At 34.9% G+C, this 17,425-nt stretch overlaps 1 protein-coding gene across 2 annotated transcripts in view; it reads right to left on the bottom strand.

The window, feature by feature from the left end:
* The window catches only part of DOCK7 (dedicator of cytokinesis 7), a 220,360-nt gene that overhangs the window by 96,182 nt on the left and 106,753 nt on the right, over positions 1-17,425 (bottom strand). For both annotated transcript variants that reach the window (XM_080800321.1, XM_080800322.1), the window contains exons 15-18: positions 13,242-13,359; positions 9,797-9,867; positions 5,974-6,112; positions 4,945-5,046 (exon numbers count right to left, since the gene is read on the bottom strand). In XM_080800321.1, coding sequence (XP_080656447.1) covers positions 4,945-5,046; positions 5,974-6,112; positions 9,797-9,867; positions 13,242-13,359 — 430 coding nt within the window. The remainder of the gene's footprint in view (positions 1-4,944; positions 5,047-5,973; positions 6,113-9,796; positions 9,868-13,241; positions 13,360-17,425) is intronic.

Genomic DNA, 17,425 nt, shown 5'->3' with positions numbered 1-17,425 from the left:
TCTAGCATCGGGGTCCCTGCTTGGCGGGAAGCCTGCTTCTCCCTCTCCCACTCTCCTTGCTTGTTTTCCCTCTCTCCCTGTCAAATAAATAAAATCTTTAAAAAAAGAAAAAGAAAAAGAAAAAAAGAAATTTTATAAAAGATGGTGCGTAAATTCAAAACGATTTAAAGAATAGTACTAGTTCTTTCAACTCCAAACACTTGTTTTCCACTTAAAAAAAAATAGGATACACAAATAAAATGAACACTGACTGCTTTAAATACAGTGGTTCTTAAAAGTCTGATAAACGTCATCTGGGCACTTGTTGGAAATGTACATAAACAAGCCCCAACCCAGATGTCCTGCATCAGAGACTCTGGGCGTGAAGTTCAACAGCTGGCATTACAACTCTCCAGGGGATTCTGATGTATGCTAAGGTAAGAACTGCGGTCTTAAAATTCTAACAAGCAGCGTGGCAATAGGAATGCCATGATACTGGCAAACATTTCTTTAGCACTTTTCATGTGCTAAACATGTAGAACAATAAGTGCTCTACAGACTACTACTGTTTAATCACCAATGTACCCTTTCTTATAAGCATTAATTATTCTCAACTTACAGATGAGAAAATTCAGGCACAGAATATTTTAGTTGGCTTGGGCTACCATAACAAAATAGCATACACTGGGTGACTTAAACCACAGGAAGTTATTTTCTCACAGTGTGGAGATGAGATGTCCAAAATCAAGGTGCCAACACGGTCAGTTTCTGGTGAGAAATCCTTCCTAGCTTGCAATTGGCCACCTTCTCACTGTGCCCTTAGACAGCCAAGACTGAGAGTGCTCTGATGTCTCTTCTTAAAGCACTAATCATGTGGACCCACCCTCCTGGACCTCATCTAAAACTTATTTGAACCTAATTAATTCCCACAGATCTCATCTCCAAAAACTAGGACATTGGCAGTTAGAACGTCAACATATGAATTTTGGGGTTGCAGTAAGGGGGATGAGGTGGGGAGACAGAATTCAGTCCATAGCGGAGAGATTAAGAAACTTAGCTGAGGCTACAACTAATAAATGGTGAGGCCAGGAATGAAACCCTGAAAATAATGATATACTCAATAAAAACTTTAACAATCCTTACCCTTCAAAAGTTAACCTTGCTAAACTTGGTGTATGTTTTCTAAACTATTTATTACCCATTACTGATGTGTACCTGAGGTGTGAGTTTGGTTGTCACTACATTGTTTTTGTATTTTTATTATAAATGTTCTATTGGGCGGCGCCTGGGTGCCTCACTAGGCGTAGCGTCCTACTTGTGATTTCGGCTCAGGTCATGATTTCATGGTTGTGAGAATGACCCCTGCATCAGGCTCCATGCTGGGTGTGGAGACTGCTTGAGATTTTCTCTCTCTCCCTCTCAATGAATGAATGAATGAATGAATGAATGTTCTACTGGAATATTGAGGTGGGATATTGAAATCCGTATTACTCCTCTTAACTACTGTACCACTGTATGGATGTACCAGAATTTAATTATTAAATTCTTGGTTGATCCATGTAATTTTCATTTTTTTTGTTTTGCTAATACCAATAATTCTATAATTTTTTCCATTTTAAGACAGAAACAGACTATATCTTAAAATATTACACAATATATGTTAACTAACTTGAATTTAAATAAAATAAAATAATTTTTAAATAAAAACGAGGGGCACCCAAGTGGCTCAGATAATTAAGCATCTGCCTTCGGCTCAGGTCATGATCCTGGAGTCTCGTATCCACCCAGCATCGAGTCCCACTCCCTGCTCAGCAGGAAGTCTGCTTCTCCCTCTCCCTCTGCTCCTCCTCCCCATGCACCCACCCACCGCCCCATGCCTCCTCTACCCCGGGCTCCTGCTCTCTCTTGCTCATTCTCTCTCTCAAATAAATAAAATCTTTAAAAACAAAAATAAAAAAAAATTAGTCATACATTGTACACTTAATAGTGTACAATAGTGTTAACAGTTAAATACATCTATGTTGGCATGGCATGTCATGACTATGCTTGGTACAACCTGGTATGCTCTTTGTAGAAATGAGGACACAGATGTATCAACTGCATTCAACTAATGTAGTTAAAATTAATGAGCTCCTCAGGATGTCACAGATTTAGCCCAACTCTAACCTAGGTCAGAGAAGTGAAATACCCAGTGAACTCGGGCAAATGAGGTACTAAAAATACTTTTTTAAAAGGTTGCTAGGTAATATCCTTCACTGCATGTCACTGGTGGTCCATCACAAAATGGCACTCAAGCCTTGGAATGGGAGGAACTATGGCTGGATTTGGCAAATGCATTTGTGTGTCACAGCCCAGAGTCCTCCCTCTCTACACGCCAGTGAAATGCCTGCCTTCCCCCAATGGTGGAATGGTACGAGCGAGATGCAGAGAAAGGCCAATGTTTCTGTGGCGAAGAGAACACAACAGATATTCCTCACTGCCAAATGGCTAATCACTTGGAAAAACACTTGGTCTCAACAAAATTTCCATTTTTTAGTTTTTGCTAATATCAACAATCCTGTAACTTTTTAAAGTTACTGACCATTTCTTACAGAGAAAAATAAGGAAAAATAAGGAAATAAGATAAAAATTAATTTTTTAAAAAAAATTTCCTTATAAAAATAAGGAAAAAAGATCATTTCAGACGGTGGTAAGTATTAAGTCATACAATTAGATTAAAAATGATAGAATATATCAACGGTTTGGTAGAGGGAAGGGCTGGAAATTCATGGAGTAAAAGCAAAGACCTCTCTGAAGAGGTAATATTCAATACAGAATTCAGATAATGAAAAGAATCCAGCCATGTGAATTTCAGGAAGAGGAAAGAAAATTCAAAGGCCTAGAAGTAGGAAAAAGTTTAGAAGAAGCTGTAAGTGCAGAAGAAGGGGCTCAGTGATGGTAGAAGATGATGTTAAAGAGGTAGAAGAGCTCAGATCCTTTGGATATTTGGAGGTCATGGGGAAAAACCTATATTATATTTTAAGTAAAATGAAATGCCAGCAAAATATAGATACACTAAGTAAACATTCTATGTGATCATAAAGAAACACTAAGTCTTGGCAATATCATGCTGAATGAAAAAAGCAAGTCCCCCAGGGGGTTATATACAGTATAATATACCCTTTCCATTAAATTCATAAAATAAGTAAAAATGTATTGTTTAGACATACATATACCACAATTAAAAACTAGATGTAAGAGGCTAGCTTTCAAAACAATGTGAATGCAATTAATGCCATGGAACTGGACACTTAAAAATGGCTAAAATAGTAAATTTTATGTTATGTATATTTTATCACAATTTTTTAAGCATCTGCCTTTGGCTCAGGACATGATCACGGGATCCTGGGATTGAGCCCCACGTTGGGGGAGGGGTGTGAATCAGTGCTCAGCAGGGAGTGTGCTTCTCCCTCTCTCTTCGCCCCTGTCTCTGCTCTCTTTCTTCTCTCAAGTAAATAAATAAAATTTTTTAAAAATACAAAAGCTTAAGCACTTAATCACGTATGAGTCATAGTATACATCTATAGTCAAATTTCAAATTACAACTACATTCTTTATATATGAGCATACACAGCACAGTAGCTAAAAGAAAACCATCAGCTTCCCTTTAGAAAGCTGACCTTGTATTTGCAAATCAATTAAGAATAAATGCGTTAACTTCCATAAAATCAGATTCTGTTTTAAAATATTTCCTTTTGAAATATATAATGTAATCCCTGACAGAATACTAGCTGATTTTACTGAGAAGTTATGTTCCTGGAAAACTGAATGAAAGGTCTGGCAGGGAGTAGGGGGGGAAGGAGGGGAAGGAAGGAGTCATCTTTCTTTCCTACTGTCTTTATTCATTCCTTTAACAGATACTGATCCCCCGCTGTGAGCCATGCACTATTCTAAGTACTTGCAGGATGCACAAGAAAAAGTCCCTACCTTCCTGGAATTTCTATTCTGTAGATAATAAACAAGTTACATGAAGTATAAAGTCAATGATACGTATTATGAGGACAGAGCAAAGTAAAGGGATAAAAAATGGTGGAGGCTGCACTTGAAACAGAACACTGAGACACACTCTCTGGAGAGGCAGGATCTGAGAGGTTATTGGGGGGGAAGAGCAAAGGGCCAGACATGGGCATGCACTCTGCACATCTGAGGAACAGCCAAGGTGCTGTGCTGTGTGGCTAGGGTAGAGGAAGTGACAGAGAACAGTAAGAAAGGAGGTCGGAGCAGGAGACTTCTGCTGCTTCTGTTTCTTAAAAATAAAAACAATACAAATTTATTTGTGAATATTTTTTGAGTTCTATTCTAAAAATAAAAGCCACCAGGAGAACATTGCCAAGACATAGTTCAGATTAATGTAACAAAGAGCCATGTTCAAATCATCACGGGACAGTTCTCTCAAACAGCACTTTGGTTTTTGAATAGTGGCTACTGATTCTTGATTGAGATTTCTCCAGTGTTTTTGTTTCTTTCAAGTCACACCCATTATCAACACAGCTGCTAATGTTTTTTGTATTGTGTGTTTATAGCTACTTCATTTTCACCTACATGATCATCAATTATAAAAATATTCTAAAAAATTGGTTTGTACTCCTTTCTCCAGACTTCAGGTGAAATGTTGTCTATTAAAAGAAATAATCATTTATTTCAAGCTTCTCATGTTACAATATGAAAATTCTCCAAATGTGCCTTTTAAGTTTATATTTCACATATTATTTTGTTTTTAAAATCAATATAGATTGATTAAAAGCTTTAAGTATTCTATAGAGTAATTTTAATTCTAAGAGAATTATCTATTATACTTATCTATACTTATTATACTTATCTATATACTTCTAGATAGAATAGTAAGGTCACATTTGAGAAAAACAATTTTGTAATAAAAAATTCATTTCATTTAATCTGGAGAGTTTCACTGTGAGAGATACTGACCTCAGGAGACAGTACAGAATAAGCCTGTGGTGGTTTTTCCAGTGATACTGGTAGGCAAAACTGCCCAGTCTTTAACCGTCCATTCTGAAGCATTGGTATCCACTTTTAATTAAAAAGGAAACAATATTACATTAAATAAGTTTGTTACAAAAGGAATTACTTGGAAAATCTATCTTAAGAACTTGGTATGAGCCAGATTTGTCTCATACCACCAAACACCAAAGGGATTTAATTAGGTAATAATAACAGGTTTCATGATTTCTCTAAAGAAAAGCTTCCCTGGCAATATTTTATTAAGGAGGATCCTTAAAACATTATTATTACTAACTAACAATGCAATATTTAAATCTATAGATGGTCCTTATTATCCCAGAAAAAGCTGGAGCAGAAGAAAAAGGCCACAAAGTGAATCCATTTTAAATGGGGGTAATTGTGCCATTGTATACAAGGAAAGGTTTGACTACATGTGAATGCTGACGACAAAACTAAAAAGCATGAACATAAATTTATCAATTCACTGAGACAAAAAAAAAATTAGTCAAATGTTGATTTTTCTCTTTTGGGTAGCAGCATGATTTTTCTGACAAAGTTGTGATAACAGATCATGACCTCCATATCCTTCACCTTAGGTTTAACTTTGTAATTCAATCATAATGATTTTCAAAAAATACTCAAGAGTTTTAATTGCCTTTAATCAAAGCCAAAAGAGTTTTAATGGCCAAGGGTCTCTTTCAATCATTTTACATTGAAACCATTCTCTTCTGAAGAACCCTTAAAGTTAATATATTTTATACTGTACTGTTGGATAAACACAATAATCAGGACCAATGCCTAAGTATTCACACATGTTAGGTAATTAATTACATTAGTTAACTAAACTATGAGAGTTCTTATCCATGATGACTTTTCCTAATCCTTATGGGGAATCAGATAAGGAATACCCAAGAAATATTGAGCACCAACTATATCTCAGATACTGTAATTATTTTTAAGATTAAAGAGCTAAATATTAAACAAAAATATACTTACTGTATATCCAACAGGAGTTTCAAGAGGAGTATTTTGTTTTTGTTGGCAACTAACATGATAAAAAGTAAAAAGCAAATGATGATGGTCAGTTAAAGTAGCAGGGAGTTTAACCTTGATTTCTTCATGAAAATCAGGAGACCTTCATACAAACAAAACAAAACAAAACAAAACAGATCAATAGTCAGTAATTTGTTCAAAATAAGTAATTATTCCACTGGTATATTTGAGTAATTTTTAAATTAATTTCAGGATTCATGCTTAATTTTTCTTCTAGTATAAAGTATTTTTCTCTATTCCCGAACTTTAAGTAACTAACTCTTATTTCCAGTTGAGGGAGCTGCCTCTGTTTCTGAAATTTCTCATCCCATTTTTATTAATGGGCTGGTTAGCCTACTATTTTAAAATTCATTATTAATCACCACCTTGATGCCGAGATCTTCATTAGATTGGAAATTATATAAAAGAGCAGACTAGGCAAGACTTTATATACTCTGATACACATTACACAGAAAAAATAATAAGAGTCTTTTATAAGTAGATATTTTAAAACCATGCCATAAAAATTTTTTTCTATTATAGGAGTGCAGCTTCATGTTAAAGATTAATATCTTTTTGTAAAAAAGAAAAAACAAGTACCTCTAGACAACTTAGTATCAAGTTGGGCTCTCTATGGAATATTTTGTATCAATTAAAGAAGTAGATGTTAACAAAACATAAACTAATGTACTGACAGCTCAGACAAAAGAAACAGAAAAGAAAAAAATCAGGGAACACCTACAAAATGCATTTGTTGCACAGTTTAGAAGTGCTCCCAGCCACTGTAAGAATACAACCAATATCATATTTGATCAAACCAATGGCATTTTCACCTCAATATTCATTGAGAGTGGTCCCTAGGACCATTTTTATAGAAGTATTGCTGCTATTTATGATATAGACTTAAAAAGGATAGAACCTCAGCATCCCAATCTTCCATATTCAGTTAGTATCTCTTAGAGTTATATTCAATGAAAATTCATCCAAACCATATGGCTCCAACTAATTAAAAGTGAAGGCTATTCCACAAACTAGGAGTTTTTTTTCGTCTGATGCTAGTAAGTCTAATATCCTTCCATTTCAAATAAGCCTCAAAAACACTAACAACTGTAGATTTGATCACAGAAATATTAGGTAGATGAGGTTTTTAATACCTACAAGAAAGATAATTAATGCTAGCCATTTGAGAATTTGATGATTCTGGTGAATAGAAAATGCTATACATCTTATTATTGATCTCACTAATCATCACTGAATTATGAGACAGTTGACTTTACTAACAATGTTAGACAGTATTGTCATTTTAATTCTACTAATGCTGAGAATAGCAAAAATAAAGACATATCCACAAATTGAGATACTTCAAGAAATTACTTCCTTCTTTATCAGTATCTTTCCTGGTACTGAATGTTTTAGTTCATTTTTTTTTCTGAAATCATACTATGTGGAGGCTTTTATGGAAAATTAAGCATCTATGTGTTATTCATCAACAAGTACTTTTAATTGTTCACCTTTATGCTAAGTACTGTGCTATTTTTGTGGTGGTTTTACAGATAAACATGAAAAAATAATTACCCTCAAAAAATATATAATTTAGTAGAAATATAAGTAAGATACACATGTATCAATAGCAATGCTATAAAGCAGGGGTTGGCAAACTATGGCCCATAGGCCAAATCCAGGCTTTGTACAGCCCACAAACTAAGAATGATTTTTATAAGTTGTTAAAAAAAAGAATAACATTTCACTTGAAATATTACATAGAATTCAAATTTCAGTATCCATAAATAAAATTGTATTGGAAGACAGCCATGCCCATTCATTTGCAACTTTACTGATTGTCTATGGCTGTTTTTGCACTGTAACAGCAGGGCTGAGTAATTGCAACAGAGACCATATGGCCCACAAGCCCTAAAACAAACCTACTGGGTCCTCTGCGGAAAAAGTTTGCCAACCCCTGCTATAGAGCATATAAGGTTAAGTGCTTCAAGAAGAGAGCTGAACAGATTATTTCAAGTTTTGGATCAGGGAATTGTGTTTAGGAAGACTATATGACATGGGCCTTAGAGAATGAATAGGAGTTCAATCAGTACAGGGAGTCAGTATTATAATAAAAAAAGAGATCCAAGAAAGGCCCAGAAACAGAACAGTAAAGGATATGTTTGGTAATCAGGCAAAAAGAAAATCATCAAGATGTAAAATATATTAGAGAAAAGAAGAAGGAAAGCAAGGATATTTTAAATTCTGAGTCAAAGGAACTGGAAAAATTGTGGTACCATTAATAAAAAGAGAGTCAGACAGAGATACAGTCCAGAAGAGAATCAGGGAAAAACATATGGAGATTGAGAAGTCAGCAGGGCACCCTGAACATCCCAATAGACCACTAAAAAATATATGTCTGCATCTCACAAAGAAGGTTATGACTGAAAATAAAGAGCTGGGAACAATCCACATAAAGATAAAAGTAGTAGCATTTTCACTGACTGTAACTCTGAGATATACATAAAAGATTATTTACAGAGAGTAAAGTATAGGAAAAGAAGGTTATGGGTGAAACCTTAGTGTTTTGCATGGAATGTCTATACTCAAAAAAAAAAAAAAAGGAAAGAAAGAAAAATTAGAGTAATTACCAAAAACAAAAAACAAAAACAAAATAAAACAAAACACCTGTCCACAGAGATGGGAGGAAACAAAGAGTGTCATAAAGTAAGGGTGAGAAAGAATAAAGTTTTAAGGAGGGCAAGGAAAAACCATGCTATACAATAACACTGAAGAGAGACCTTTGTTTTGTTTTTCAGGAGACTTAAGCTTTTTTTTACAGTAAGAGATGGAGCCACGGAAGCAGACAAGAGAAGGGTTAAGTGATGGAGTCACACTCTGAAAGAGCAAGAATGAGACTGGAGGAAAGCAGAGGAAAAAGATACTGAGCCAGGTGTGCGCCCCAACTGCCCTTGAACCAGAAGGAAAGGCAGATCCATGCAGAGATCATCAGAGGTAAAAAGTAGACAAGTGGATTGTTCTCAAGTTGGATAATCTCAATCCACTTACTAAAGTAGGAATGCTAAGAGTAAGGCAAAGAGAGAATAAGTAGGAGCTACAGAAAGGAGAAGAAAGGCTTAAAATACATCCTGCCAAAAGACAGAGGGTAAAAAAGCAATGACAAGATAACCAAAGATTGGTGGGGCCAAAAAGAAAATGAAATAAAATAAAATGAATTCCTGGAGCCTGATTATACGGATAAAATGACGTCAATTTGTGATCATCTTGATTGGCAGAATTTTGTGATTTTTCTCCAATAGCATTCAATAATCAAAACAAAAAGAAAAGAAAAGAAAGCAAGCAGAGATGAAGTTATCCAAAGTTAAAAATTTCTGAAAGAAGTAAATTGGAAAGGTCCTACGTCAAAGGATTATTAGATTTTGAGAATACTACCAATGTAACTGACTAATGGCTATAAGCTTAGTAAAGAGTTAAGTAAAACTACAAAGTGTCCAGGGGAAAATAACAGGGAAAGTCCAAAGGACCAGAGCCACAATGATAATCAACAACCATATAATAAAAATGAAAGGGTCAGAGAATTTGATATGAAAGATGTTTTGTGTATAAAGTCTTATATTTGATGTCTATGGAAAATAGGCATCTACAGGTTGAAAATTATAACTCTGATGTCAGCTGTCTTGAATTTGCACATTCAGTGCAGCAAAGCATTTGGTAAACACACTAACGTGAGTGCTAACAATGCCACTGAGAAGTGAGTAACTTTGAAAGAAATATTTGAATTCAGTACCTGTTATGATATACTACGGCTGTATAGGCTTCCTTTGAAAATTCTGAACAGCTAGATTTACCAAAGATTACCTGTAACAAATAACAGCATGTTGAAACTTTGTTGTAATAAATGCTGGATGTTCATATCTATGTAAGAATTTGTCTGATTTAATAACTACTGGAGAACAATGGGCAAAATCAGCCCAATGAAGAACAATGTGCCTACTGACGCTCATTAATAAATTCAATTGCTTAGTTGTAAATTTCTTTTCAACTATAGACCCATCTGACATTCAAACATTCAAAAAGTTTCTACCCATTATATTATCTTTTTCTTAAAGAAGGTGAAGAATTCATTTTAAAATCTGGATGTAAAATATCATTTGGAATTTATGTAAGAAATATGGCTTTAGAATGGTAGTATATATCTACTATACAAATTAGTGGCTTCTCCACTAAAACAGTAATCATTCTGTAAATCAAATATAAATTATTTATAAATAATATTTAAAAATCCTATTTTAGGTCAAGCTAGGTATCCTTTGCTTCCAGTATTCCTTACAAGCTACTCTATAAAGAAGGAGGAGCACCATTCTTATATTCTTTCTTACGTGTTAAAAAAAAAACCACCACAACAAAAAAAATACAATACAACTGGAGAAGGGTTAGAGGTAAAATAATTCAGTCTTGTATATCTGCCTCTTGAGTTCTAATAGCAATATCATAGTTAATTAGGACAGCTGATTAGAGAAAAGGCTTATGATTCCTATGTGAGACAGTAAGGCTTACAATGTTATCTAGCCATAAGTTAAACTCTTACGTTTGGCCAGCCATTGCTACATATGCAGAAATAAGTATATGGACATGTTATCACACTTCCATCAACACAGCTGGTAAAAGAACTCAAACTTTATATCTTATACAAAGGGATTAATTAGTACCATCCATAAATAAAAAGAACATATTAACAGATATTTGTGTTTCTTTTTCTAACAGTTCCAGTAGGTCCTTTTATTTTAAGGGTGTGTAAAGGTGCAATAATTATGACTCTCCTAAATAAATCTACTTTCATCAATTTGCTAATAATACATTACCAGGTTTTTATAAAATGTTGTTCCAATGCCAAAACTTGAAGTTTATGATTTTATCATATCAATGTTATATGATCAAGAAATTATCTTAGAATCCATTTGAGTAGTCCTTGTTTTTTAAAAAATTAAGCCAAGACAATGTGTCTATGTTTCTATACTTTCAACCAGCCACTAGGATAAACATAAAAGCATTATATTTTCATATGACTAATAATATACAAGCAAAAGAACTGCAGTACCTTTTTTCCTCCTGAGAAGTTATCATTTTTCACAAAGTAACTTATTTATTTTCATAACACGAATGATAGAAAGTAGAAAGTGTTCCTTTTTTTGACCATTTGACAGGTATTTTTAACCATTCACCCATACAGACTGAGCCAAGCACTATGACGAGCATCAAGATACAATCGTGACATGGCCCCTGCCCTCAAGGAGCTCACAATCTAGTAGACAAGATGAAGAAATAATCATATAATCTTAAGGTGATAAGGCCCATAAAAGAAATGACAAGATGCTATGGTAGCACCAAAAGAGGGAGTGGTCTAACTGCCAATGTGGCTGGATGCAGCTAGAATTCTGTAGTGGAGGCCATATATATGCTAAGATAAGGAAGAGTTTGTTAGGCAAACAATAACAACAGATTATCTTACATATACTACATTTGCATTAGCTCTTCCATATGACAATTCAGGTAACAAAGCAGATTTTCACAATCCAGTATCTTTTCATCAACTGTGATAGTACATTCATTCCTTCAGCAGAAATAAGAAACTAATAAAAAACATGAAATGCTAATTCCAAACCGCAAAAATAAATCCTAGATTTATGAACAAATATGTATTTAGCATGTATGATATGCAAAGATCTGAAACAGCTGCCACAGATAGAAGAATACAAAGATGAATAATTTGTGTTTGTTGCTGTCAAGATCTATAAGTTCTGATGAAATGGACACAATAGGAAAAGAGAAAATATACAGCTTTCTTAGTAAGTAGAAAATCAGAACTTGATTTAATGACTGACACAGAAAGCTAAAATAAAACTCTGTTAACAATGCACCTCTTCTTAAGCTCATTTTCATTCCACTATTCTCAGAGGCTGAACATCTACAGTGACAGTCATGCTCCTACTCCATATGTTACTAACTTTAGTTGAGCCTAAAAATCTACTTTCATGGAACTTGCATGTATTTCTCAGAATGTGCATTAATGTCCCACAAATCCTAAATGACAATCTGGGCAATCAAGAATCTCCCCAGTCTGGCCTCAATCTAGTATTTCTTTCTTTTTTTTTTTTTTTCAATCTAGTATTTCTGACCTATCTTATATCATGCTGGCTCACTGGTAACTCACCACTGTACTGCTGTTGAAGGACAGTCTCCAACTGGAGAGAGCTGCTTTCTTTCCCCCACTGTCTAAGACCCAATGCTATTTACGTTTACCACCTTTGGTTTTAGTTCAGATATACCTCCTCCAGGTGATACCTGCCTATTACCTCGGCAAGGCACTCTCTCCTACTAGTGCACATCAGTGCCTTTGAATCCCCATAGCAATCTTCTAATACTTAGCAAATACCTTGGTTCTCAATATTGGATGCAAAATGTAATCCCTTGGGAAGATTTAAAAATACTGATACATGATTAGTTCCCACCCCCAGACATTATAATTTAATTGGAGTAAGATTCAGTATGAGCACTGGTATTTTTAAAAGCTCCCTAGGTTAGGTATAATACGCACTATTAGCAGGATTTCTTAACAAACATGGCGAAAATCATACATATTAGAATCATGTGGGGAACATTTTCAACCTATACCACAGCCTCATATACTACCCATCACTTTCCACCTCCTTTACCTAGCCTTTCATTCTAAAGGAGAAGAATCAGAATCACAGATGACAAGAATAGAAAAAAGAAAAGAAAAGAAAAGAAAATCTGTGCTTTCTTGGAGTACCCTAGGTGATTCTGTTCTGATCCTCTCTTAAAAGTCACTATTTTAGAATTTTATGTATTTATCTATATCTCCTAGGTTATGTATCTTATTCATCTTTGTATCTCTGGGAGTGACTAGCATATACCAAGTACTCAATAATTAAGACTTCAATATGGATGTGTTGAATCACTGTACTATACACTTGAAACTAGTATTACACTGTATATTAACTAACTGAAATTTAAATAAAAACTTCAAAAAGACTTCAAGTAAATTTGTATTATCTCTACAGGAAGTAATGCAGTTAGAAACTTGGTTTACAAGATCATATTAATTTCCAGTTGAGAACTGCCAACTAAGTAATACAACCGCAACAACAACAACAACAAAAGTCTATTTGAACCATATATGAAGAACAGGAAAAGTAAAGAAAATTTCTTACCGGCATGGCATTGCTTGGATCCTCCCCATACATGAACTGTACTTTCACTGTAATATTCCTTGCAGAACCTTGACGATTGGCAAAATTGAGACCCTGAGGGTATATGTAGAGGAGATTTCTGTGAAGGCAACAGTATATATGATAGTGAATATATATCTAAAACTGGTATGTATAACTGCATGCCACAAAAGAAAAGATGGAATAAACACTTTTTGCTAGCCCCTAGCTATTTTCACATCCAATCATTCAAAATAGCCATCAAATATACCCCAATTTTGCAGATGAACTGAAGCCCAGAAAACGTAAGTGAGATTCACATACAACTAGTAAGCAGCAAAGCTGAAATCAGAATATAAGTCGGTCAGTCTTAAAAACACAAGTTCTTTCTTCTACAAGAGGATTCTGGGAAATAAATGAATATGGACTAAACCATTATTAAGAAATTAATTGCGGGGGCGCCTGGGTGGCTCAGTCGGTTAAGTGGCCAACTCTTGATTTTTGGCTCAGGTCATGATGTCAGGGTCATGGGATAAAGCCCCTCCTCCACACTCAGTTGGGAGTCTGCTTGAGATTCTCTCTTTCTCTCTCTTTTTTCCCCTCTGCCCATCCCCCTCTGCCACACGTGCTTGTTCTCTCTCTAAAATAAATAAATATTTTTTTAAAAAAGTTAATAATGTATTATGTTAGTTCCTCCAAGCAGATATAAAGTGGATGACAGTTATAGATGAAACTTTTATATAAATATCAAGGATTTAAGAGGTGTAACATTCCACAGTATATGTTCAAAAACACATTATGACAATATGCTAGGTGTAACAGTATTTGGTAGTTGCTGTAAGATAATCACATATTAGTCTGCATTTATTTCACTTCATGTCCAGTTCAAGATCTTGCATCTCATGCAACTTTAATAGTCCCTGCTGCCACCACAGAGAAGATAAATAATTCAAGAAAAGACACCAAAAGAGAGGGCTAAAAAGATAAAAAAGAAAAGATACAGAATGAGAATTACTTACTGAAGACTAGTACTGAGAGCTGATGAGCAAGACTTCAAGTATAATAAAGCCCTGCTAAGCAACTGATGAAGCAATGAAAATAGAGGTCAAAATTTTCTGGAACATGGTAGGGCAATACAGAAATTCTACATAAACACAACCTTTGACCTAAGAAACATGCCTCTAGTCTAAGGAGATAACTAAACACACTTACAAATGGATGTGTTCAAAAATTCACTACAACATTTTTTTGTAATAGAAAATAATTACAAATAATTGTGAAGAAATATAATGTTCACCACCACAGTTCCAGTTAATTAATTTAATATATTAATAAGAAGAAATACTATGGAGTCTGCAAAATGACAATGTGCAGCAATGTTACTGATGTAGAGATAACCAGCATGTTAGATGAAGAAAAATAGGAGGTTCCACAGCACGATGTATAGTGGTGTATGCTACTTATGGAAAATTGTAAAGAAATAATAGCTGAAAATTTCCCTAACCTTGGGAAGGAAACAGACATCCAGATTCAGGGAGCCCAGACAGTTCCAAAAAATATGAACACAAAAAGACTCACTCCAAGCCACATCATAACTAAAATTTAACAGTTAAAAAAGGAGAGAATTCTAAAAGCAGGAAGAGAAAAACAATTTGTTACACACAAGGGAACCCCAATAAGACTGTCAGCAAACCGTTCAGCAGAAAATTTGCAGGTCAGAAACCAGTGGCAAGATATTTTCAAAGTGCTGAAAGAAAAAACTTTCGGGGCACCTGGGTGGCTCAGTGGGTTAAGTCTCTGCCTTCTGCTCAGGTCATGATCTCAGGGTCCCAGGATCAAGCCCTGCATCTAGCTCTCTGCTTGGTGGGGAGCCTGCTTCCCCCCTTCTCTCTCTCTGCCTGCCTCTCTGCCTACGTGTGATCTTTGTCAAATAAATAAATAAAATCTTAAAAACAAAAAACAAAAAACTTTCATTCAAGGACACTGTCCCCAAGAAAGTTATCATTCAGAAGTAAAGTAGAGACAGAATTTTCCAGACAGGCAAAAGCTAAAGCAGCTTATCATCACTAAACTAGCCTAACAAGAACTATTAAAGGGAGTTCTTTAAGCTGGGGGGGGGGGGGGGGGAAGGTGCTAATTTGTAACAAGAAAACATGAAAGAATAAATTTTACTGGAAAGATAAATATATAGTAAAAGTACCAGATTAATCAGTTAAAAAGCTAGTATGAAGGTTAAAAGACAAAAGTAGTAAAAAGATAAAAGTTAAGGAATACACAACATAAAAAGATGTAAAACACGACATCAACAACGTAAAACATGAGGGATGGGATTAAAAGGAAGAACCTTAAAACTCTATCAAACTTGTTATTGACTTAAAATACATTGTTCTAGTTACAAGTTGTTATGTGCAAGCCTCAAGGTAACTACAAAGCAAAAACCTATAGTGAATACACAAAAAATCTTTTTTTTTAAAAAAAGGAAAGAAAGAAAGGTGTAAAAGGATATTCTTGGTTAACAGTGAAGGCTCTAGTTCCTTTTTTATACTTTTCCATTTTGTTTGAATTTTTTTACAGTGAGAACACATGACCTTTATAATTAGATAAAACAATAAAGTAAAATTTCTATGGGGGGAGGACAGAGATGTATAACAATAAACATACAATCTAAAAATCACTAAAGACGTGGAGAAGAGTCAGTTGTAGTTCAAAGAGTCAAAAATGAAAAAGGCAAATATGGAAATGTTATGACTCGTCAGTTTCCTAATCAAAAGAACTAAGGAGCAAAGAAGGCTATGACCAACTAACCACTGAAATCATCAAATAAAATTTGCACATGAAATATTTATTGACTCCACACACCAAACATTAGGTACCATGTTACATGCAAGGGAAATAAAGGAAGATTAAGAGGACATTCCTTGGTCTTGAGGAACATATAGTCTAATGAGAGAAATGCCCATAAACAGACCACTTCACAATAATGTTGTGTTGTGAGAGAGGTATGCAGAAGTTATGGGAGGAAGAGATACTAGGTTGGTTGTGAGGAAATCTTTTCATCTTCTACCTTTGCAATATATTTGTTGAAGAAATGGGGCTATTTTTGTGTAATTTTTCTAGAGGATAGAATTTATTGATTGCATCCCTGTAGTGACATTTAACACATTCCTCTATGTTTTCTATAAATTTAGAGCTGGATCTAGAGCTTTGGTCATATTTAGGTTTGAGGGTCTTTTGGCAAGATCATTTCATAAATGTTACTGTGTCCTTCTATCAGAAGGAAAATGTCTGGTTGTTCCTTTTTGAGCAGTTAGCAGATGGTGATCAATGCTTAAATCTATTAGCCCCATTAAGGGTTACCAAAAGATGATAATTCCATCAGTCCTCCTTTATTTAATAGCTGGATTATCTCTATGAAGAGTACTTTTCCTCATCATTATTTGCTTAGACAGTGGGCCATTGTATTAGACACAGGAATAAATGCCTTCTTTTCCATTATTTTCCAGTTTTCAAAATAAGCAGTTGGTGGATTAAAATCTTCTAAGAGAAACTAGTTCTTATCTTTAGCATCATCTATAAACTCATGGACCAAACACATTAATGAGTTTTAATACACTGCAATTATTATCTTTACTGATGTTTAAATTGTCCCATCTTTGGCAAATGAAAAGGCAATTCAAACTGGCTTGTAAACCCTCGTCATTCAGTCATATACTCTTTGATGACTTCTTGCTATCTGCTATATAGCAAGATGTTCCAAGCTCTTCTTACGTAGTTTCTCCCAGGACCGAGAATCAGCCCTTTCTCCAAGGAGCTTTGGTTCTCTGAATGAGAAATGTTTTTCCAAGCTATAATCTGGGCACTCATTACTCACTGTTCCTAGGTCACTTAAGTAGAAAGAGTGAGGGGAAAATGTTTTGGGTTTTTTTTAAAAGATGTATTTGAGAGAGAGAGAGAGAAAGAGAGAGACTGAAGAGGGGAAGAACAGAGAGTCTTAAGCCGACTCTGTGTTGAGCATGGAGTCCAATGTCGGGCTCAATCTCACAATCATGAGATCATGACCTGAGCCAAAACCAAGAGACAGATGATGCTTAAGTAACTGCACCACCCAAGCATCCCGAGGGGAAATGCTTTTAAAAAGCATTCTGAGTACATACTGATATTTCAAATTCCAATTCAAGACTCCAAGG

The sequence above is a fragment of the Martes martes genome (assembly GCF_963455335.1).
Source record: "Martes martes genome assembly, chromosome: 4".
NCBI classification, from domain to species: domain Eukaryota; kingdom Metazoa; phylum Chordata; class Mammalia; order Carnivora; family Mustelidae; genus Martes; species Martes martes.
This window is presented reverse-complemented; position numbering and strand designations above follow the sequence as displayed.